The following is a 24,032-nucleotide window of genomic DNA, read 5'->3' as shown; positions in this document are numbered from 1 at the left end:
GCAATAAGGTGATGTTCAGCAAGTGAGCAAGTGTCATTCCTGTGGAAAGGGAAAATGTTTCCAAGGAAAGAAAATCGATGCCTCAAGACCCCTGTAGCAGAGGAGCTCAGGGATGGAGGTTCTTCAGTGTATCGGCAGGCTGGGAAGCCGGATCTGTTATTTATTATCAGGAAAATGCAGTATATCTGGAAGTACTGGGAAGACGCTCAGCAGATGGTCAGCGGGTGGAGAGTATCCAGCATACAGGACAAGTTGTGTTACCTGGGGGATGCCTTCCTGCACTGTAAAGGTGAGGCCACCTCTTGGAATCTGCTGGGAGAGCCAGAGTTTGTAGAATTTACAGAGGAAGTGATTGCCACAGTTACCCAGATGCTACAAAGAGGACAATATTCTGAGGCTGAAGGACAAGTCCAGAATACATTGATGCCCCAGATAGAACCAGAGGAAAGGTCTAGAAGGGGGCTACTGCAATCTGGGCAGACAACCGAGGGGTCTGCCACAGAATTAATTGTTACTGCAAGAGAAGGGTCGTTGTCAGGGGGGCCCCTAACTGCCCTTGAAGAAATGAGTATGGAGGAGCTGATAGCAGAAGGTCAGCTGCGAGGGATACCCATCCGATCCTGCACTCGCGGGGAAATCCTTCAGCAGATCCTTCATGATCAGGGAGATCCTACAAATGCATTTGCTGATTACCGAGCATGGATTCTCCATTTCGGTGCACAGTTGAGTGTGTGGGAACAATTGCAGTGTCTGGAGGAGTGCTTCGTGGTGGCAGAGGAAGAGGCGATTGATCGGGGGCTCCTGGATACCCCAGCATGGCAAGATCAGTGTCGCAGGGGGCGTGATGAAAGGCACCGTTTGCAATTGCTTCTCCCCCATCCTAGGGAGGAAGCTGCTCAGTGTTCTCTGCAGGGGGAGGTTATCCCCAAAGTGAAGGAGGTTATTCAGGAGGAGCTGCGCTACAGCTTCCCTTTTGCTGAGGTGGGAGATGCAGAATTATTAACCTGCTGCCAGGGGATCTATGAGGACTGCGTCCAGGAGGAGATCACCGTGGTTAGAGGAGTATCCGACAACATCCAGGCCACCAGCCCACCAGTCACAGATGACGTCGTGTTTCGGGCTGCCCAGCATACTCAGCTGGGGAAGGAGGCTATCGCGGAGAAGGAGCTGTGCGCAGAAGTAGCTGCAGGTGAGCATCTGGCTTTTAAGGGGACAGAGCTGACACAGCCTGTCCTGCAGCCACCAGCGGAATTGTTTGTGATGGAGGGTCCCTCCTCAGCCCTGGACATTGAGACCAAATGCTGGACTGAAATTTGCCATGCCCCTAGTTTGGGTGTGGGGGAGGAAGGACATGACGGGGTGGTGGAAGTGCCAGGGCCAGAGCCCCTATATTGGCCTGCTGTTTGGCCCCTGTTCCTTGGGCAAGAGGGGGAGGTGGAAAGTGGTCCCTGCCCCATTGTGCCCGAGGCAAAAGTATTAGTAGGTTACAATGTTGCAGAGGGGGGGTACCCAGAATCCGAAGAAGAGGAATCGCTACATCCCTTGTTAGTTCCAATGTATGACTTAGACTGTAATCATGCCCTTGCTGGTTCTGCAAACCAGCCGCCTTTTACAAGATGGGTTTGGTATGATGTCACCCTGTGGGACTCAGGTGGTATATCCAAACCCCAGATTCTCGGCTCTGCATCCCGCTATTCCAGGTTGTTATTGGTTCCTGAACAGCTTGGTACCGGGACTACAATAGTAGGGGAAGGAATGTGAGGTTATCAGATTTACTGGAAATCTGTAATTACTATATTTTATTAGGTGTAGTAATTAATGTACTATTTTAGTCCGTCGGTACCCTCTTGTTCTCCATATATGTCTATATACTCCCTATATGTGTGTGTAGTTCCAGATCATATATTATTAGGCTGTATAATCCCACCTCAAATGTAATGTCTGTATTTCCCAGGACTTTATTCATGTAAGCATTGTACCATTGGCAATCTCCCCAGGGGGGTTTACAATTCTTTGTAAACCTCTGGGCTCTAGCAGACTTTGTGGAACCGGCCACCACAGGGGGTGATCAGCCCATAATGTAATCAGCCGATTATTGTTCCTGCTGTTTACATGAGGGGGATAGCTGAAGGACAATCACCACAGGGGGTGATCAAATTCCCCTACTATCAACAGGAGGGTTGTCCACAGGGGGTGACCACCACATAATGTAATCAGACTGTGTTTTATATCTTGTGTTGACTCTGCTATGCATATCTTGACCACTTCCAGACTTTCTGGAACCGACCCCAGCAGGGGGCAGAAGCAGATGGGCAGCAGCAGTACCTGGGAGGGGGGATAAACCTGACTTGAATCCACCAATAGGGATTGAGTGCAAGCCCACTGATGGTATGGAGAAGCGTGGGAAATTGGAAGTTTTTAAAATGACTTGTACACCTGCCAGCTCAGTATGTTAGTCGCAATCCGGTCTCAGGGGTCCTACCCTTCACTGGATCTTGTGGAACACATCGTTTGCCCGGGAAGGGGGCATCCTACCAAGCTCTGGTGTGGAGCGTCTGTGTTGTGTGGATTTACACAAGGTATCGTGTGGACTTATATGCTATCACTGCTGTGTGGCTTAAGTGATAGTTTTGTGCTTTGGAACTGCTGCTACAAGGACTGCCATTGGACTGCTACCCGATAACGTTTATATGCTACATTTGCCTCTTGTTCCTGTCTTTATCTACTTTCGTGTGCTGTGATAAAAATAAACCATATTTTGGTTTCATCTGCTCGGTGTCTGAGTGATTGAGGAACTCGTACCCTCACAGCATCTTCCAATAAATCATACGCATATGATCCCATTTCCTAACCATATTAGTCACTACAGCCAAAAAACTAATACTAAAGCAGTGGATCTCCACAAAAACACCCACGATTTCTGCTTTACTATCAATGCTAATGAAACATATGCATTTTGATAAATATGTGTCTTGCCCTGCACGGCATGAACAGCTTCGAAAAACGATGGGGCCCTTTCACAGAAACACAACGACCCTAACAGTAGAGAGCCTTTAGTTTAAGTACATACAGGATGTAATTGTTTGTCTCCACCTTGGCCCAAAAGGTCATGAATGCAGAAGAGTCAGTCACTTCCTGATACCATTATCAGATAGTGTTGACTTAGATCATCTGGAAACGCATACTGAATGAGATGAGAGAATACCCTTTTTTCTACCCTATTCCCCCCCTCTACACATACCATTGTTTTCAATTATAATGCTGATTAATTTCATCTCGGGGCAGTACGGATGGCGTAATGGTTAGCATTACTGCTTCACAGCACTGAGGTCATGGGTTCAATACCGAGCATGGCCCTAACTGTGCAGAGTTTGTATATTCTCCCCGTACTTGCGTGGGTTTCCTCCGGGTACTCCGGTTTCCTCCCAGAATCCAAAAATATACTGGTAGGTTAATAGGCTCCCAAAAAAATTAACCCTAAAATGTCTGTGTACATGTGGTAGAGAATATAGATTGTAAGCTCCACTGGGGCAGGGACTGATGTGAATGTTCAAATATTCTCTGTAAAGCGCTGCAGAATCTGTGTGCGCTATAAAAGAAACTGCTAATAAATAAATCTCTGTTCGTTTTGCAATGTTAATGGTACTTGCAGCTCTCTTGGGCTAACAGAAACTTTGGAAGCACGGGTTCGTGGCACACATTCCAATTAGATACTCTAGAGAGGTTGACCCCTGTGCCCGCCCTCAATATACATTGCGATGTCTAACCAGCAAGGGCTTCTAAGAACCCTCTGACTTGTATATTGCCAATACCACTATGCTATATTTATACTTACATTGATGATGTTATACTTATACAGTATGTCAAAATCCAATAAACATATATTTAAAAAAAAAAAAAGAAGAACGGTACATACAGTACAGAGAAACCAGTAAAAGATCAGTTCTTTGCATTGAAACAAAGGGACAGAGCACACAGGAAAACATTTAGAATATAGATAATTACAGAGCAAATTAATTGGTCTTCAAGCGTAGAACATAAGGCCCAAACAAGTCAATAGATAAAAAGACAGGTGCACAGATAAACACAGAAGCACTTAAGAGAAAAGACAACATATAATCGACCCTCTCTGTATAAAAGGCCTATAAGAATGATACAGGGGTTAAGGTATCTGTATAAAAAAAGAAAATATGCACATATCCTAAAGCTAAAACAATAGATTACAACCCACGTCAGAGTAGGTTAAGTAGACAAGCCTTTACCCAGGACCAAAGTATTCCATCTGTACCATTTCTTAAAATAGTTTGGGCAATGCACCTCTAATTTTAAAAGGTCACCCTCTCATTGCAGAGGTTTCATTAATCAGGGCTCTTCAGTGGAAAATATTAGGTATCTCCGGGGCAAGCCACTTCTTAGTTATAAGAACCTTAGCCAAGGTGGTGAGACAGAGAACATACCTATAGATCACCAGGGAGTGTGTTTTCTCAAGGTCTAATTCAAACATACATAGAGGAGGTGTTAGTGCTGGGAGAGAGGGCATTCCAAACCTCGATCAAGAAATCATGTATCTTAGGATAGTTCGATAATAGGTGCCAAAAATTAGCCCATCAGTCCCGCACTTCGAGCAGCAAGTATCAGATTGTAAGTGAGCTCTATAGAAAAAGACAGGGGTGCGATAAACCCTATGCATACTATAAAAATACATTTGCTGATATCTAATGCAGGGGGAAGTGTGAGCCTAGTACTTGTAACCACTGATCGTCAGACAGAGCACCTAGATCCCGTTCCCATTTACTTTTAAGAGGATCAAATATATGGAAGTTAATACAGCTATTCAAAGCAGCATATAGCGTAGATATCGGTCCTGGAGCCTAGATCAAGAAGCAATTTCTTAATAGAGATAATCAAAATATTTATAGAGGATTTCCCAAATTGCGTCTCAGTAGAATGCCTTAGCTGGAGATAGCTGAAGAATGCCAGTTAATCATCTTCTTAATGCAAGAAGTTTTTCATATCCAGTGATCCCCGTTCATTGGTCATCAGATGCTTAGATCCATCCAAATACACAAGCAGTCACATTAACTGCAGTTTTTAGGTCTGTGCATGTAACTATTTAGAATTGACTGTAGCAGTTCTTTTCTGGCAATATACATTGTATGCCTATGAATTTAGGTCCTATTTTAATGGTTACAGCCATTCTCAGCCTGAATACAATCTTCTTAGATTTTCATGAGACCCCCCACAGAAGAAATCGATGAACTAACCCTCTGTTAACAACAATATACAAAATGATTTAATGTTAGAGAAATAACTTTGATCTGCAATCGAACAACTGAAACCTTTATCCAGACCAGTTTTTATTTTACAAGCATTATGGGGACAGTAACAAACATATTAAAAATATTATTTGAACACATCTTGTAGTCTAAGTGGAGGACAGATTTGTCTGAGACGGATTCATTATGGTCCTGATTCAAAGATGGTCGTTAATCTGCAAAGTTGCACGTCACTGCGAGTATTTAGCCACCACCCACAAAGAAGCAGAAAACACACCGTGCCAATCGCTATCTGCAATCCACTCGCAAATCTATACACAATTTCCGAACCATAAAAATGATTTTACAGTCTGCACAAATGTGAGTAGCTCTCCACTAGTCCTCGATTGGCCTGCCTCAGCTGCAGATATCACTGACGTCACAGAACCTCCCTCAAAATGCTTGGAGTTTTTCTGACACTACTACAAAATGGGCGGTTACCAACCCCAAATGCCAGCTTCCTGTCAGTCAAGCTCAAGACACTTTGTGATTACAATCCATACACATTTTCTTTCGCTATTCACCCTTGTGCATGCAGTGGTGTACGGTATGCACCTGCAGTATCTTGATAATCACTCAATTTGCTAATTCTCTAATTAGCAATCAACTCTGGGTCTATGTACTATGCTATAGTTAACATTGTGTAGCCTTTATAGGTTACTAGTTTAAAAGAATGTATTAAGAATTATCTTTATTATTATCCTGCTAGGAAATATTCAATGGGTGCCGGACGCGGTCCCGACAGTCGGGATCCCGACAGTCATTTACCCGACGTCGGGATCCCGACTGTCAAAACGCCAACAGACAGGTGCCCGATGGCCACCCGCTATTTTCCCTCGTGGGGGTCCACGACCCCCATAGAGGGAGAATAGAATAGGTGGCAAGCGCAGCAAGCCACCGTGCCCACAGTGTGGCGAGCCTGCAAGGGGGGTTGTTGCACTCACCATGCTGTCTGAGTCTGGGCAGTCGGGATCCCGACTGTCGGAACCCTATACCACACCCATATTCAATAGCATGGTGTGAAAATTAAGGATGTACTGTAACCCATATTAACCAGACACCCCTTATTAGCGGTCTAGTGTCAACACGCTAATTGGTTATTACGTGATACAAGTGAGTAGTGTCTTATTTGTACCATTTTACTATAGTATACTGTACATAATATTCAAATAGAGGGAGGTAAGGCAGCAATAGAAAATAGGGATGTATTAGAGACCAGAGGAGACCAGGATGGTAAAACAAGGACATGTGCAGGGTTCCTGTAGAAATATCCAGTACTCCCAGGTCTGCCAACCATAAAAGGAACTGCAGTACTGAGAGGAGCTGCTGGAACTCTATACTGGATAGAGATCAATTTCTTCCACTAGTCCCAGAAGTTATATGAGCAGTTCAGCTTTACATGACAGGGATCAGTAATTACAGTCCCATCACCGTGTCCGTGAGTTGTAAAGGCAAAAAGATTCAAAGGTTGACCAGAATAGTTCAGGTAGGGTCTGCATCCGGTGACGATGCCGGCTGACTCATGCCCAATTGGCTGTCGGAGGCTGTGGTCATTGCGGTTTGTGAGAAGACAGGGTAGAAAAGGTACAAGGAGCGGATATGGTGTTGACGAAGGATCTTGGTGATAGGTTGAAGGTCTCTTCATTTCTGGAAGGTGGAAGGGGCTAAGTCTTGATATATTTGCAATTGCATGTCCTGAAAAGAGATGTTAGTGGAGCCTCGGGTGGAAGATAGAATTTTCTCTTTTGCTTTGTATTAGTGCAAACATACAATAACATCTCTGAGTGGCTGAGACACAGAAGGTTTACTTTTAAGGGCTTTGTGGGCTCTATCACACAGGCAGTTGTCATCTGTGAGGTCAGGAACCAGGTGTTGAAAGAAGTCTTTAAGAAAGGCTTGCAAGGCAGAGCTGGGTATTGATACCACAATATTCCGAGTTCTAATGTTATTGCATATGGATCAATTTTCTTGGTCTTCTTGCTTTTCTTTAAGTATAATATCCAAGCTCATCATGTTAGTTCTGAGTCCATGCGTTGTTGCAAGCTACAAAGGTTGTCGGGTTTAGTTTCTAGGTCATCTGTTCTGGAGCCCAATGAAGCAATTCCTGTTTTGAATTCTGAAACTGCTTTGCTGAGATGAGTTAACGGACTTATGAAACACATGCAGGAACCAGGATCTCAGAATGACTTTTCATGTGTTTAATAAGTACCACCTTTCTAGTAAAACACTTGCTGCACTTAGAACATTTAAATGGTTTCTCTCCTGTGTGAATCCTCTGATGTGAATCACGATTTGTCTTCTGGGAAAAACACTTGCTGCATTCAGAGCATTTAAATGGTTTCTCTCCGGTGTGACTCCTCTGGTGTTTAGCAAGAGTTCCCTTCGAGAAAAAAGACTTGCTGCATTCAGAGCATTTAAATGGTTTCTCTCCTGTGTGAAGCCTCTGATGTTTAACAAGCTGATGGTTATAGGTAAAACATCTGCTACATTCAGAGCATGTATATGGTTTCTCTCCTGTGTGAATCATCTGATGTACATCAAGATTTGTCTTCTGGGAAAAACACTTGCTGCATTCAGAGCATTTAAATGGTTTCTCTCCTGTGTGACTCCTCTGATGTCTAGCAAGAGTTGCCTTCAAGAAAAAAGACTTGCTGCATTCAGAGCATTTAAATGGTTTCTCTCCTGTGTGAAACCTCTGATGTTTAACAAGCTGATGGTTATGGGTAAAACATTTGCTACATTCAGAGCATGTATATGGTTTCTCTCCTGTATGAATCATCTGATGTGCATCAAGACTTGACTTCTGGGAAAAACACTTGCTGCATTCAGAGCATTTAAATGGTTTCTCTCCTGTGTGAGTCCTCTGATGTCTAACAAGTAATTGCATTTGGGCAAAACTTTTGCTACATTCAGAACATGTATATGGTTTCTCTCCTGTATGAATCCTTAGATGTGAATCAAGATTTTTCTTCTGGGAAAAACACTTGCTGCATTCAGAGCATTTATAAGGTTTCACAACTGTGTGAGTCCTCTGATGTGCAACAAGAGTTATCTTCCGGGAAAAAGACTTGCTACATTCAGAGCATTTAAATTGATTCTCTCCTGTGTGACTTCTCTGATGTATAACTAGCTGAGCATTTTGGGTAAAACATTTGCTACATTCAGAACATGTAAATGGTTTCTCTCCTGTGTGAATCATCTGATGTATAACAAGATTGGTCTTCTGGGAAAAACACTTGCTGCATTCAGAGCATTTATATGGTTTCTCTCCTGTGTGACTCTTCTGATGTGCTACAAGTCGCCAATTGGAGTTGAAACACTTGCTACATTCAGAACATTTAAATGGTTTCTCTCCTGTATGACTCCTCTGATGTATAACAAGAGTTTTCTTCAGGGTAAAACACTTGCTACATTCAAAGCATTTATATGGTTTCACCCCTGTGTGAATCCTCTGATGTAGAACAAGAACGATTTTCCGGGAAAAACACTTGCTACATTCAGAGCATGTATATGGCTTCTCTCCTGTGTGAATCCTCTCATGTGAAACCAGATCTTGCTTGCTGGTAAAACATTTGCTACACTGAGAGCATTTAAATGGTTTCTCTCCCGTGTGACTCCTCTGATGTCTGAGAAGATGTGATTTACGTGTAAAGCGTTTGTCACACTCAGAGCACAGATGTGGTCTCTCTCCTCTGTGACTGCTCTGATGTCTGAGAAGATGTGATTTACGTGTAAAGCGTTTGTCACACTCAGAGCACAGATGTGGTCTCTCTCCTCTGTGACTGCTCTGATGTCTGAGAAGATGCGATTTACATGTAAAGCGTTTGTCGCACTCAGAGCACAGATGTGGTCTCTCTCCTGTGTGACTCATCCTGTATTAGAGGAGATACACAATTGTTAAAGGTTTCCTTTACACAGATGAGAAGAGTTTATGAGACTCCTGCCAAGGTGTAAGAAGAAAGGACGTCTGTAGGTGACTTGATAAGAAATGAACGTTCCTTCTCACAACGACTTATTCTTAGTGGGTCTGTTGCTTAATTGTCCTGTAAAATAAAAAGAACATGTAAAAGTGTAAAGGTCACTAACTTAATGATATTTTTATAGCAGAAATATTATATATTAGGAATAGGATGTATATTTATTACACACATGAGCAGATTCATATTTCACATAGAGGGCTTATAAAGCGCAACGGAATATGCTGCGCTATATAGAAGCAACAAAAGTAGAAGAATAATGACTGCGCCTTGAATACTGCAGCCTTTGACAAGACTCCTTAAATCCAAAACGGGTGATCATAGGCGCTGCGGGATTCTAACCCTTTTCCAATGTTGCGACAGTGCTCAGCCAATCTGACCTTCAATTGTCGAATAGTCTTTCCTATATACAGCTTTTGACAGTTGCATTCTAACTGATCAACACAATATTTTCTTGTATCTCATCATTATGCACTGACTTATATTGATGAACTACCTTCATAGTTCCCTTACATGCCCGACACATACTGCATGTGCCGCACCGTGACTTGATATATCTCAAAGGATTGGGGGTATTAATAGCACTTCTAAATAGTTTGTTTTTAATATTCTGAGCCTTGCAATACTGGGTCATTCCTAAGTACACCCCAATGTTTCTTAAAAATCTGTTCAATTTGCTTCAACTGACTTGGTCACAAAACAAACTCCCAGGTCTGTCTTTGTGCCTGGAACTCTATCGGTCTCTGTGGTTCCCCTCTGTTCTATTTGGTGGGAACCCAGTCTCTTGCTTTGAGTACCATCCCACGACCATATCCTTTCTGGATGAAATGTTTACTCAGTTTATCCAGAAAGGATGGATACCTGATACCTTCAGTGTGTATACCGGATAAGCAGGTTGCTATTGACATCGTCTGGGCATCCCTATGCTAATGAAGGACGACCAGTAATTGCTCCATCCGATGTGTAACAGTCAGGTTACACATTGCTCAGTGTGTACTAGGCTTATCGCAAAGTCATAATTCTGTCTGAGGCTAACATAGTACCACGTATTTATTGAGAAGACATATGGATGGCCAGGGGCTAGGATGCCAGCAGATTGAAGACGGACAGCGACATCCCAATACTAAAAATACCAACAGGGATCCAGTAAGTATACTTACTTTCTCCCTGTCCCATCGAAACTTAGTGCCTAACCCTTACCCTCCCTCCCTCCCTCAAGCCTAACCTAACCTAACCTACCACCATAACCTAACCCAACCTTATTTGTGCCAAATCATAACCCTCCCAGCAGCTTAACCCCAATAGCCACTTCTTTTGCCTAACCCTAAGGAATCAAAAAACATATAGGGGGAAATTTACTAAAGGAAATTTGTAAAAAATAGGTGTATTTGTATCCAGAAATACACTTATTTTTGACAATTACTATCCCGAAAATACATCAATTCGTAGTCGTATTTTTGGGATAGTAAATGTCAAAAATAAGTGTATTTCTGGATACAAATACACCTATTTTTTTACAAATTTCCTTTAGTAAATTTCCCCCATAATTTCCCTTTTTCCCTAGATAAGTTCTGCAAAAAATAGGTATGCAGCTTTTTGCAGATTCCTATATATTTGCGTAGAATAAGGAAAAACTTTTTGGATGCAAAAACTGGTGCCTAATTGGATACCTAGAAAGAAAAATGATAAAATGTTTTAATGAATGATAACAGTCTCTTTAATTTCTGGATTTTGTACTACTGAAACCCCACTATCAGGCTAAAGACCTAACACCATGAATTTGGGCTTTTTTGGGTGGAGACCTCCATTGTCTCTCACACCCATACCCCAGGGCCCCTTTATCCGGCTTTTAGAAAAACACTTATCAAGTATTTTTTAGCAGAAAGACATTTCCTAGGGATTTCAAATACATAGGCCAGAAACCTGGATCCAACATATCTCCTGTATATCGTTTAACATACCCAAACACACTTTGCTTCGACCAGTGGGGGTGGAACAACTGCGGACCCGAGACATAACACACAATTCAAGGTGCCTGTGCTCCGATACATCATGCCATTGCTGGGCAACTGTAGTTAAACCCCCCCACAGTTCGCAACTAGCTGGGGTCTGTACAGCATGGTATTTAACCTACCCTGACTATACAGTACTCTCACTTACAGAAAATTAATGTCGTTCCTACTGCTGTTAAAAGTGCAATTAATATTCTTGTTTAGGGTATTGACAAGTTCCATCATCTCATTGAATTCATCTGTCTCAATCAGTATGAGGAATATGTAAACTATAGAACTCTATTTGAGATGAAAAGTTGACATTACTGAATAAATAAATCCTTTTTGGATTGGTACACCTGGGGGCTATACATGCCCCCATTGCAACGCCTTGTAGTTGAATGTATATCTCTCCATTTAGGATAAAATAATTGTGAGAAACATCTGGACCTGTATACCTCAAAGTGCTTGTTATTAGCCCCCAGTCCCATAAAGTGCAAAATATTCATATATAGAATGACAATGTCAATGGTGCACAGTAAGAAATCTCCAGAAGTTACATCAATCCTTGATAGTTCATATAGGAACATCATTGTGTCTTGTACATATGTAGATTCATCCAGTAGCACCACTTGTAGTTGCATGTCAAGATATTCTGACACATCATAGTGACCCCCACAAGTAGGATCAGACACTGTCTGCCGGTATCCTGACAGACGGTACTGTATATTAACTATATGGTATGATTTTTTTCCTTTATTTATTTTCATTACAGAAATGCCATAATTACATGAAAAAAACCTTCTGGACTGGATTCATAGAATTATATGAACGAATGCCTGTGGTAAACCAAAAGCCGAGATTACTTTGACAGAAACAAGACGTTAAGGGCATTCCAACAATTAGTGCACTATAGCAAAAAGGAGTACAGCGACGTGGCTGACATAACTTGGGTAAAGAGGGAGACACAAGATTGAAGGACCATCTTCAAAAAGAACATCATAGAGTTGAAGACTCACAGCGTTCCGATGCAGGACTCCTAGTCACAAGTAAAGTCTATAGACCATCCTTATGGTATCATGAACTTATTTTATCCCTGGAGGAAGAAGTCATGACCCAATCTCGGGATTCGGAGGTGCCATACCCTCGGGGGCAGATGGCAGAGGCCAATCCTGAGAATCCTGAGTGTGTGGATCTGGTAAGCAAATAAACATTTTTTTCCCCATAACATGTTCTTCAAGTAACAAAGGGTCCGATTCAGACCTGCTCACACAGATCCGAATTTGTCCCTTGTCCGATGGTGGGCCGACTGCACATGCACATTTTCCATATCGCGCATTTGTACATGGCCCAGCCATGAGTGCCTTTGGCAAATTTTGATGTTGCCAAGGCGCTCGCAGCCTGTGACAGGCCCCCCGGCATTTTATGGTCCTACCCACAAAACAGTGGGTGCGCCCATAGAAACGCCGGGAGTACCCAATAACGCAGGTGTTCATTTGCCTGCTAGGGTGGCATCGACGCCCGCCCGAAAATCATTCAAATCCTTTCAGCCACTGAGTGACTCCTGGGTTACACAGCAGCTGCTAGCACCGGGGACAGGGTAAGAAATTATTTGATGGTAAGTAACCATTGAATGATTCTCCTCTGTGCGGGCGCTTCTGAACAGATGTGTTACCGCACAGGGGCGGGTAAGTTGGAGGCATGTGTCTAGTGGGGCGGTGTTAACTTGCTCGCTGGGAACCCAACACACACAGCGAGCCCAATAGTATTACATGTGCTTATTTCTTTTTTCAAATTTCAGGTTTTGGAAACAGAGCCTGCAGAGGTGTTCCAGAAGACTAGAGAGTGAGCCGGAACAGCCAACTCCAGCTCCCCGAACACCATCAAAGAGGAGAAGAGTTGCGGCATTGATTGCAATGGCTGAGACGCCTTCACTGTCGGAATGAGTTTTGAGAAACGCAAAAGGAATTTCTTCAAAAGGCCCAGGACAAATTTGCTATTTTTAGAATACATGTGGCAGACGAAATGTGAGAAATGTCCCCAGAACCAGCACTTCGGATCATGGAAGTGGTATGCAATGCACTGTTGCAATAATGGGCCAAAATAATCAATTGTTGGAGAGCCCTATCGTAGTAGTATATACCACTTCTCAGCCTCATTCTAAACTATCCACCTGTGTCAAAAGCCACCATCCACCCCCCATCTTTTCCACAAGGGCAAATCCTTTGTCATCCGCCCCCCCTTCATTTTGTCCATCGGATGCCCCTCCCACAACAACTACCCCGCCGTCATCCACCAATGGAATTTCTAATTTAAAGGTTCCTAAAAATGAGTTATGACATTCTCACGACTATTAAATCCAGGTTATTTTGGAGTTGTTTGGACCATAAGTATGGTCCATGGACTTGATTTGTTCCTTGTAGAAGAATGCTGTGATCCTTTTTTCTCGATTATGTTATTTTAAATAGAAATTTGTCCTTATTTTATATCTTCTTCTAAAACCCAAGTATGTCCCCCTCATTGTTCCTTTGAGTCATACGTCCCCAATTGTTGAAGTGCCTTATGTTATTGGATTTGTCAAAGTAAATCAAGGCTTTTGGCAATTTATCTTTAAGGTAGAACTGGGTGTGTGGACCCGGTTGCCGTGACTCTACAGTCCGGCTGGTCTCCTGCGGGCTAAGGCTTTTCCAATAACAGCCACGTTTCTGGGGCCGAATTAAGTCCGGCCCCAGCCCTTTTTTTTTTTACTGCCATTCGCACCTTATTACATGTGCAATTTTTGGAAAACTTGCGATTTCTGCAGTTTTTTACCAAAAATCTGTGTGTTCTATCTCCTGCGGACCACCTTGTCACACTCAAGACATCTGGTCTTGTGTGACAAGGTGGTCCGCAGGAGATAGAACACACGGCAAGTTGGGGTGAGCTGGCGTTCACACCCGGGCGAAAGGGTTCGATTTTTTAGACATGTGCGATTTTTGGTAAAAAAACAGCCGAAATCGCACGTTTTCCAAAAATCGCACATGTAATAGGGTGCGATTGGCGGTAAAAAAAAAATATCGCACTTTTTGCAGCGAAATCGCACATTGTCTAAAAATTGTCTAAAAAGTCACACTTCAATTCACATCCAGATGTTTTCCCATTGGAAAGCAGGTAACTCGCATATGTAATAGGGTGCGATTTTAGGTAAACGTTACCAAAAATCACCATAAAATTAGACCAGGTTCTGGCTGGCGAATTTGACAGAACCATGCACAGATCATTGTGATCTGTGCATGGTTGTGTCCCAAAAAAAAGGGTTAAAAAAAAACCGGGGGAAAAAAACGGTATGGGGTTCCTCCTCCTTAACATAACCAGCCCCGGGCTCAAAGCATTAGCTCCGGTGATTGGTGCAGCTCGGAGTGAGAGGAGGCACTCTTCCACCGGGAGGCATGACCCCGTCTGGTGGGCGGTCCCAGAGGTGCGCTAAAGCCAACGCTGATTGGCCTCGGAGCAGTGCTTTCAGGAGATACTTGGTGGTGCATCATTACTTGGGCATGGCAGAGCAGCAGCGAAGACGTGGCCCAGAGAAGGTGGGCGGCATCAGAAGTGCAGTCCGGAGAAAGTGGGCGGCAGCAGAGGCACAGTCAGTGAATAGCGGCTGAATGCAGCTGACAAAGGAGGCGGATGCTGGGTGGAGATCCTGAGTTGCCATACGGAGCTGATGGCTGTTAAGAGACTGTCAGCTGCGGCTGTGCGCATCTTAACAGAAGACGCGCACTTCTGCATAGTGTGAATGGATACATTTTAGTGAAGATAGACTGATTGGAAACTAATGATATTCTTCAGTTTGCAACAACTAGATAGAAATAAAAGTTACTGAAAGTCGCTCAAAACAGTAGGTTTGAGCGGCTTTCAGCTCAAAGCCTCCCAGTGTGTATGGCCCAGCGATGAGTGGTGAGCACTGCTGTGCGCTCCTGCAACATCGCTGGGAAAGCCATTCATCTGCTGGTTATACCAGCAGATGAGCGGCTTTTAGGACGGCTTTGCATAGCGCTCCACTATGCAATGCCGTCGCCGCTTACCCTCCTTGGGGATTAAAATAATACATTCTTCCAGGTTTTGCGGAGGAGCGGTACCTTTAAGAAAGCTATTAAAAAGTCTACATAGGTGGGGGAATAGAATAGAACTTCTTATAGTACGCAAGAGACAGACCATCTGGGCCTGGGGCCTTACCAGTATGTTTTCAAAACATTTTCTAATTCTTCTACGGTAATATCAGTGCCCAATTTAGTAACCGTGAGGGGATCAAGTTTAGGGAGATGACATTTGGCCAGGAAAGAATCAATATCACTAAGCATGGAAGGGGAGGCAGGGAAAGAGTCCGCATTATACAGTGAGTGATAGTATTCAAACTCCTTTGTAATCTTGTCGGTGTTCCTGGATCAAGACTCCCTGATTATTTTTGATAGATAAAATATTTTTGGAGGATACCTTGGCCCTCAATTTCCATGCCAAGAGTTTATCAGCCTTAGCGCCCTTCTCATAGAACAATTGGTTAAGTCATATGCTGGCCACACATCAGACCAACTTTCCTCCAACCATCCAACTAGTTGGTTGGATGGAATAAAAACCTGGTGCTGGATAGGAGCAAATGTAATTCGTCATTAAGTCATTTGTTTGCCAAATCTGAAAATGGACAACAACTGTCACTCAGACAATGTACTGTAGTTGGACCTATTTGATTTAAACCAGGCATGTCCAACGTTGGCCCTCCAGATGTTGTGAAACTACACATTCCAGTATGCTTTGCCACAGTTTTGCTATTAGAGAATGCTAAAACTATTGCAAAGCATGCTGGGATGTGTAGTTACAAAACATCTGGAGGGCCAACGTTGGACATGCCTGGTTTAAACAATTTCACTGAACGTTTTTGTCCATTCTCCTGAGTTTGAAAGCAAATTGCTTATTGCTATTTGCCCCCATTCAGTACCAGACTTTCAGTCCAACCAACCATCTAGTGGGATGGTTGGAGGAAAGTTGGTCTGATGTGTGGCCAGCATTAGACTATACTCTGTTTTACGGGATAGTAGAACATTAAGTTCTCCCCGGGCCTTGGTAAGTCGATCAAGATCGTCAGGCGACAGTGAGGATTTATGCATACCCTCGAGGAGGTGAACCTGTTCAGTCAGTGCACTGATGGCCTGGGTGCATTTTCTCCGCAATCTGGAAGTAATTTGGATCAGGTGATCATGAATTACGGCTTTATGGGCCTCCCATAACATTGAGTCACCCATCTCTGGCGTTGTATTAATTGAGAAGTACTCTTCCAGCAATTGGGAGACAAGAGTACCTTGGATTGCAATAATGTATAATTTTGAATAAGTAGCTGTAGTTTTACAAGGGTTAACAAGTCTTGGGCCACAAATTTTACACCTGAAATTAAGCGAGGGGTGCCACTTGCATATGACCCAATTGTATTTTGTCTGGCCCAATGCTGGTTTGGGCATGAAAAACACGGGCAAAGTGGGCACTTCCACCATTTCATAATTTATTATTTTGAATAAGTAGCTATAGTTTTGCAAGGGATAATGAGTATTGGGCCACAGATTTGACACCTGAAATCAACAGAGGGGTGTCACATATGACCCAAGTGTATTTGACTATATATTATTCATTTGAAAATTGTCCAGCCCAACACTAATTTGGCCATGAAATACGCTGGCAAAGTGGGCACATGCACCATATTTAACAATTCTGAAAAAGTAGCTGCAGTTTTACAAGGGTTAACGAGTCTTGGGCCACAAATTTGACACCTGACATTAACAAAGGGGTGTCACTTACATATGACCCAACTGTATGGCATTACATAGGGCAAAGGGGGCACATAGACAATAATGTATAATTATGAATAAGTAGCTGCAGTTTTACAAGGGTTAACGAGTCGTGGGCTACAAATTTTACAGCTGAAATCAGCAGAGGGGTGTCACTATCATATGACATAATTGTATTTTGCCTGACCTAACGCTGATTAGGGCATGAAAAACGCAAGCAAAGTGGGCATATACACCATTTTTATCATGGACTCTATCGCATCACATACTGTATAGTTCAAAATGCATGCAATGTGCAAAAGCAATGTGCGTTTTGAACTAGATGTGAAGCGATCTAGTAAATAAAGTAGGTGCTGCACATACTTTTTGTGCTATGCAATGTGATGTGCACAGGAGCGCGCACCGCATGACCAAAACGCACCGCGTGTGGGCACCATTACTCTTAATGCAAAAGGGTATACTACATGAATGCACTTTACGCCATGGGGGCAAACACAGGATTTGTGAAGGGGGGTTTCCGGATACGTGTATGTGTGCCCCACTAAAGTAACATTAAATGTGCTATAAATATCCAGGCTACTAGCGGTTAATGAGGGCCCTAACAGGCAAGATCATCACATATAGTCTTCCGGATACACACGTATACCGATAATCAGGCGATATCACTGGATTTTACACTTAAATCAGCTTCCCCGCTCTTAGCGGATTCCCTTATTCATGATGAGGGAACCATTCCCTTTCCACGATTCTGATTTACTATTACAGAGGCTCGTCACTAGATAATCAAAACCGGAAGTGACATCACCTCTGATCAGGTATAAGAAAGGTTTCCTCACATCGGCCCTCACACTTCTGTTTGGAAGCTGGAGGACACACTAGGCTCTATTTTGGACGCTGTTAGGTTCCATTCTCGATTGACCTGTCAAAATTGTGTTGCTGTAAACTTTATTCTGTAAACTTTATTCTGTTTAAAATCATGCTGCTGTAAATCTAGCCCGTCACTGCTGCAGTATCTGTTTGTAGCTGGGAAGATGTTTGTTGAGGTTTCAATGTTGGGAAGGCATATTTTGTCTGTTTTAACATTGCAACTTTAAACCATCATTTTATCTGTCATTATTTGAAAGTCTGCTATCACATATGCTTGAACTCATGATACAGGAGGTGTGATCTATACCTCACTCGAATTCATATACCTATTGTTTGAAGGTCGGGTTAGATTCTTATCTCCCAACACATTGCCAATTAAGGTGATTATATATGGGGCAGTCGAGCACTGTATATTGATTACCCATGATTATTTAATGATAACCCGTTATTGGTATAAACCCTCGTATATACACTTTGTAGGTTCAAAAATCCCCCACCTAATCAAAGTGCCGATATTGAGGTTATTTCGTATCGGGTATGTATTCGATTTTTTTCCATTCCCTCACTATCTCCTTCTTCTCAGTCCTCCTCGGTTTTGTAAAGAATTATATGCTCATTCTTTTGATCAAATTCCACAGATCTCTATAGAGACACCTTATCCTTTCATGAATTTTTAAAGATTGCATTAGATCGATATACCGCTCTTCTTGGTATGTGAAATTTTATTTTTTATTTATTATTTTTTATATACATTTTTATATGTCAATTGGCTATTATATTGTATTCTTATGGCATTCTGTACCACCCACAGTATACCCCTGAGGAAGTCTCTTCGGAGACGAAACGCGTTGGGTTCTGTCCTTGCAGTGATTCATCAATTGCATTGGAATCAAGCAGATGTCTTCTGATTTTTAATAAATGTTATTTATACATTCTTGTATCATTGTTCACCTTTACTTTAATACTGAAGGTGGTGGTACTTCCAACAGCTCCCTCTACGCTCCTACTTATATATATATATATATATATGCCTGTTTTCAGAACCTCAAAACGCACCCAGCCCTTTTTGTGTGTGGCACTGTGCACCCCTACCCCACTGCCCTGACATGCCTCTAAGAAGTTTCGGCGTGTGTGCGCCATCATGTGTAATGTGTATTACGGTGCATTCCATCATGTGTAATGAACATTATGGTGTGTGGTATAATGTGGAAGATGCATTACAGTGTGTGCCATGATGTGTAATTGTCACTATGACAGAATATGTAATGGGCATAGCAGAGTATGACAATGTTTAATGGGCGTAATCCTAGTGCAGTGAGCAATTTTTTTATATATGTTTTTGTTTCTAATGTAAATTTCTAATATAAAAGACACAGACAGGCTGTACACTGGCAGTCTCTCTTGCTTCTGTCGGAGGTCCTGTCACTGTTGCTCCTAGAGCAGTTGACTGCTGACCTTCTCCACTGCTGCAGAGGTCCCTCAAATTCACAGCGCTCGCCTTTCCCGCTGCTGCAGAGTGCCTGCCACTGCATGCTGACATTCCATTGCTGCTGCTTTTAAGTGGCCGTCTGATCAGTGCCTGGTGCTCCTGTTTGCCGGCTGCTGTGCTTTGCAAAGGAGCCTCCGGGCACTTGGAAGCAGTAGTGGCAGGATGCTCTTTAGCCGATGAAAATAAAAACAACTTGGCCTGTCAAGGGCCAAGTTGACAGGGCCCCCCCCCCATGAGTGTGCTACTGCCCCACCCTCAAACGTCAAATTTGTGGCCTAACCCATACACACAGTGCAATTCTCACTAATATTCCTTTCACACTTGCAAATATATCCCGGGTTTTTGCACATGAACGCGCATCAACCCGGGATTTAGCTCAGTGTGAAAGGGACTTGAAAGAATATCCCGGCCTGGGTAGATTCCGGAATCAACCCGGGATGCAGTCAGTGTGAATGGTCCCGTACACGGGACTTTAATAAAGCTGCCGATTGGAGCATTTTTGGGCTCACAAATGCTGATGTCAACTTTCAGAGCCCTGGAGTCCATTTCTGATGACATGCATATGTATTTTCAGGGATTTTCTGGGACCAGTGTGAATGGGGCTGTCCCGGGTCGATCCCAGGTCTGAGTGCAGTGTGAAAGGGTACATCCCCGGGTAGAGTCCCAGTGAAGCATCCGTGAACACATTCCCGAGTATGACCCGGCTCTGCCAGTGTGAAAGGGGTATAACTTTCTATTCGATTTTGACTACATAAATCAAAATCTAAACGAACATGGGTACTCTTTACCTAGAATGGCGCCCACGATTTTGATCTTAGGCATCGCAAGGTAAAAAATTGCGTCGGTTGCATCGCATGCGGCCAAAAAAATCGCATGCGATGCGACCGACGCGATTACCGCGATTTTACATAGGGAACAATGTTAAATGGCCCAATTGACCCGATTTTACATAGGGAACAATGTTAAATGGCCCACAGACCCCAAATAGCCACCCTGAAGTGTGAAATGGCCCCCCAATTGTTAACGCCACCCCACGATCACCGGCAACCCGAAGCGTGGCGAGCGCAGCGAGCCCGCGAGGGGCGGCGGTACGCGTCCTCCGACCTTTTCATACCCCCACTATTTGAGAATAAAAAGTGTGGCGAGCGCAGCGAGCCACCGAGCCCGAAGCGTGGCGAGCGGACGCGGATACCTTCACAGGTATCTGCGTCCCCTCGCGGGCTTCACAGGTATCCGCGTCCGCTCGCCACGCTTCGGGCTCGGTGGCTCGCCACACTTTCTATTCTCAACTCCACGCCGACGTGGATAGTGGGGGTATGAAAAGGTCGGAGGACGCGTACCGCTGCGCTCGCCACGCTTCGGGTTGACGTTGATCGTGGGGTGGCGTTAACAATTGGGGGGGCCATTTCACACTTCAGGGTGGCTATTTGGGGTCTGTGGGCCATTTAACACTGTTCCCTATGTAAAATCGCGGTAATCGCGTCGGTCGCATCGCATGCAATTTTTTGGCCGCATGTGATGCGACCGACGCGATTTACATTTTAACATGGATTTCTATGTAAAATCGCGGGCATCGCATCGGCCGCATCGCATGTCATTATAATGGCATGCGATGTACATGCGATGCCAGCGATGGGCGCCCTTCTAGGTAAAGAGTACCCGAAAATGTAACAGTTTTCAGACGCATTCGATGCCGATTTAATCCCGACGCGCGCTCCTGTTTAGTCCTTATGTAAGGCAAGACTATTTAAAACAGATACAGGCCCTGATTCAGGTTGGTTTGCTAAGACGCCAACCCTCCGAACACTCGACCCCCTGCCGCCGAATCCCCTCCTGTAATGAAATCTTCTCACATGCCTTTTCTGCAGGAGGAATCATTCAATGGTAACCAACCATCGAATGATTTCTCCTGCCCTAGCAAACAGAAGTCAGTTCAGCCCCATTCACGCCGCCGCCTGCCCCCGCCCAGTGAGTGAGAAACTCACCAAGGCCGTTTGTTGACAGGGTCCGCGCATGCGCAGACCCCCTAAACATCGGAACGGGGGCGAATTCACCCCATTCCGAATGAATCAGCCCCTTGGTTTGCTAATGGACAAAACCATGCTGCACTGCAGGTGGGGCAGATGAAACGTGCAGAGGGAGTTAGATTTGGATCGGGTGTGTCCTTCAAACTGATATCTATATTGCAGTGTAAAAATAAAGCAGTCAGTATTTACCCTGCACAGAAACAAAATAACTCACCCAAATCTAATTCTCTGCACATGTTACATCAGCCCCACCTGCAGTGCAGCATGGTTTTGTCCATTAGCAAACTCGCTATATAGTGGTATATCCCTGCTTAGCGAGCCATGTAACGCTGCCCGCCGGCCGTGCGAATTTCACCACCACACTGTGAATGCTTTGTACTGTGCTCGCAAATCTAAGTCAGGCTCTGCAGACTGAGGCGATTTGGTCAGATTTTGGCCGATTGCGACCAATCGGCCCGTTAAATCGGACCAAATTGCGTCTTCCTGACATGCTGTCGGGTCCAATGCGAGGTCCCGTGCGCATTGGACCCGACCACCCGTTCCATCAGGCAGCGAGGCGGGCGGGAAGCATGGGATCGATCACAACTGTCGGGTGTCCGTACACTGCTGCGAGACTTCGCATGCAGTGTATGGGCACCTTTAGACTTGCTGCGTCCTGCTCCAAGAACTGGGCGTGCAGCTGATGTCCGGTGACGATAACCGCCCGCCCCCGTTCGCATGGGGACACCCAGCATTTTCCTGAATGCCCCCAGCCTGCTTCCAACCCACCCCCATGCGAGCACCACGGAGACTATGCAAGTCTCCGAAGGCGCCCGCACAGAAGCCCCGTACATGTGCATACGCGATTATGCGCATACGCAGGGCTTCAGCATCGGTCCCCCCTGCGAACACACGGGGGACCAAGTCAACTAGAATAAGGCCCCAAATGTGCTTTGCGCACCAACCTGAATCAGGGCCACTGTACAGATCTGTACTATATACAGGTAACATTTCATGCGTTTTGCTTCCAGAGCAATTCGATTCGGATTCCATTCAGCTCAAATCAGGATCTAATAGCAAAACAAGTGCACAATGTGTACACTCCTTTCGACTCATTAACCCTTGCAAAACTGCTTATTCAAAATGGTTATATACGGTGCAAGTGCCCACTTTGCCCATCTTTTTCATGCCCAAATCAGCCTTGGGCCAGGCAAATTACACATGGGTCATATGCAAATGTGCTAGCTATATTTTGCTCATATATAGCGCAGAATACGATGGAGGCGGCAGTATGCTTCTGCTGTACAGAAACAGAGTCCCCTGCACAGCACCGGCGGCTGTGTCACGCAGCAGCAGCATACAGCGACCAGTACGGTACGTATCCGGGATTACCTCCCCAGCCTGCCCCGCACTCACCTCACTTACTGCCGGCAGTGCCGGACACTCACTTCACAGTCTCGTCGTCCGTGTGAGTCACCCGTGGAGGATGGGCGGGGAGACGGCGGAGGGGGCCGGTACTGGGTGGGGACAATGAGAATGGGAGGAGAATGGACGGGAACCAACACTAGGAGGCGTGTCGCCCTCCCCCAGGCGCACAGAGCTAGTTTCCTTCCGCGGCCTTCGAGGCGTCTCTGAGTCCCGACGTCGCCAGGTCATGTGACTGTACCGCAGTAATGGCGGTCGCGGCTAGTTGCCCTTCGCCGTAAGCGCCTTGGAAGTAGGGATGGGGCTATCGTTGCCTTTCGATGCAGTCGACCATCGATGGTGTATTAGTATACAATGGATGCCCATCGATGTTTTTACATATCGATGGTCATCCATTTGCTTTGATAGATAGGCCTGTGGGCCAATCAAAATACAGGGGCGGGGCTTCACGGGTGTTGGGGCGGGGCTATGCTCCGTGTCCCAGCCCCTTCATGAAAAAATAAAAACAAAATTATTCAGTTAAGCCGCCTGACATCGATGGTGGGAAACCATCTGGTTCTCCCCCATCGATGTCAAAACTATTCAACATAGGCCATAAACCACAGTAGGGATGGCCATCGGCACATCCCCCATCGATGGTTGCCATCGATGGCTTCTAGAGCCGGAACCATCGATGGCTATAAACTATTCTACCTCACCCATCGATGGTTCCTGCCATCGCTTAGCCGTGCATGTGCAGAGCAACAGGACGGGTCGCTGTGGGCAGCCTGCCCGGCCGGGATCCACGCGCATGTGCAGAAGAAACTTTAGACATCAATCCAGTTTAAGTTTCTTTTGCGCATGCGCACACCTCCCGGCGGGGCGGGCTACCTGCAGTGACACCTCTGGACGCAATGACGCTGTGCACGCAGTGCACATGCGCCCCCAACTTTTACCATCGGAAGCCATCTATCAATGGCATATAACTATTCGACCATCCACTATCGATGCCCAAAACATCGAGCACTAGGTCCCAACCATCGATGTTTTTGGGAACATTGATAGTCGATGGCCATCCCTAAACCACAGGTCTTCAACCAACGGCCCTCCAGATGTTGTGGAACTACACGTCCCAGCATGCCCTGACAGTTTTGACATGCTCTTATAGGAAAA

The 24,032-nt window shown here is 44.7% G+C and overlaps 1 protein-coding gene across 1 annotated transcript; it reads right to left on the bottom strand.

Annotated features, from left to right (window-relative positions):
- Positions 1-3,590: 3,590 nt before the first annotated feature.
- LOC146075763 (uncharacterized) lies at positions 3,591-23,169 on the bottom strand. Its single transcript, XM_083185345.1, has 2 exons — positions 22,872-23,169; positions 3,591-9,358 (listed from the first exon to the last, which is right to left on the bottom strand). Exon 2 carries the CDS (start codon positions 9,184-9,186, stop codon positions 7,465-7,467), a length of 1,722 nt encoding a protein of 573 aa, XP_083041471.1. The 5' UTR covers positions 9,187-9,358; positions 22,872-23,169; the 3' UTR covers positions 3,591-7,464.
- Positions 23,170-24,032: the final 863 nt, after the last annotated feature.

The sequence above is a fragment of the Crinia signifera genome, chromosome 4 (assembly GCF_055691185.1).
Source record: "Crinia signifera chromosome 4, ASM5569118v1, whole genome shotgun sequence".
NCBI lineage: Eukaryota > Metazoa > Chordata > Amphibia > Anura > Myobatrachidae > Crinia > Crinia signifera.
The sequence above is the reverse complement of the archived record's forward strand: the minus strand, read 5'-3'. Positions and strand labels throughout refer to the sequence as shown.

What these genes read in the sequence shown, in the direction of transcription:
- LOC146075763 (XM_083185345.1), bottom strand. Translation starts at nt 9,186, where the DNA reads ATGAGTCACACAGGAGAGAGACCACATCTGTGCTCTGAGTGCGACAAA.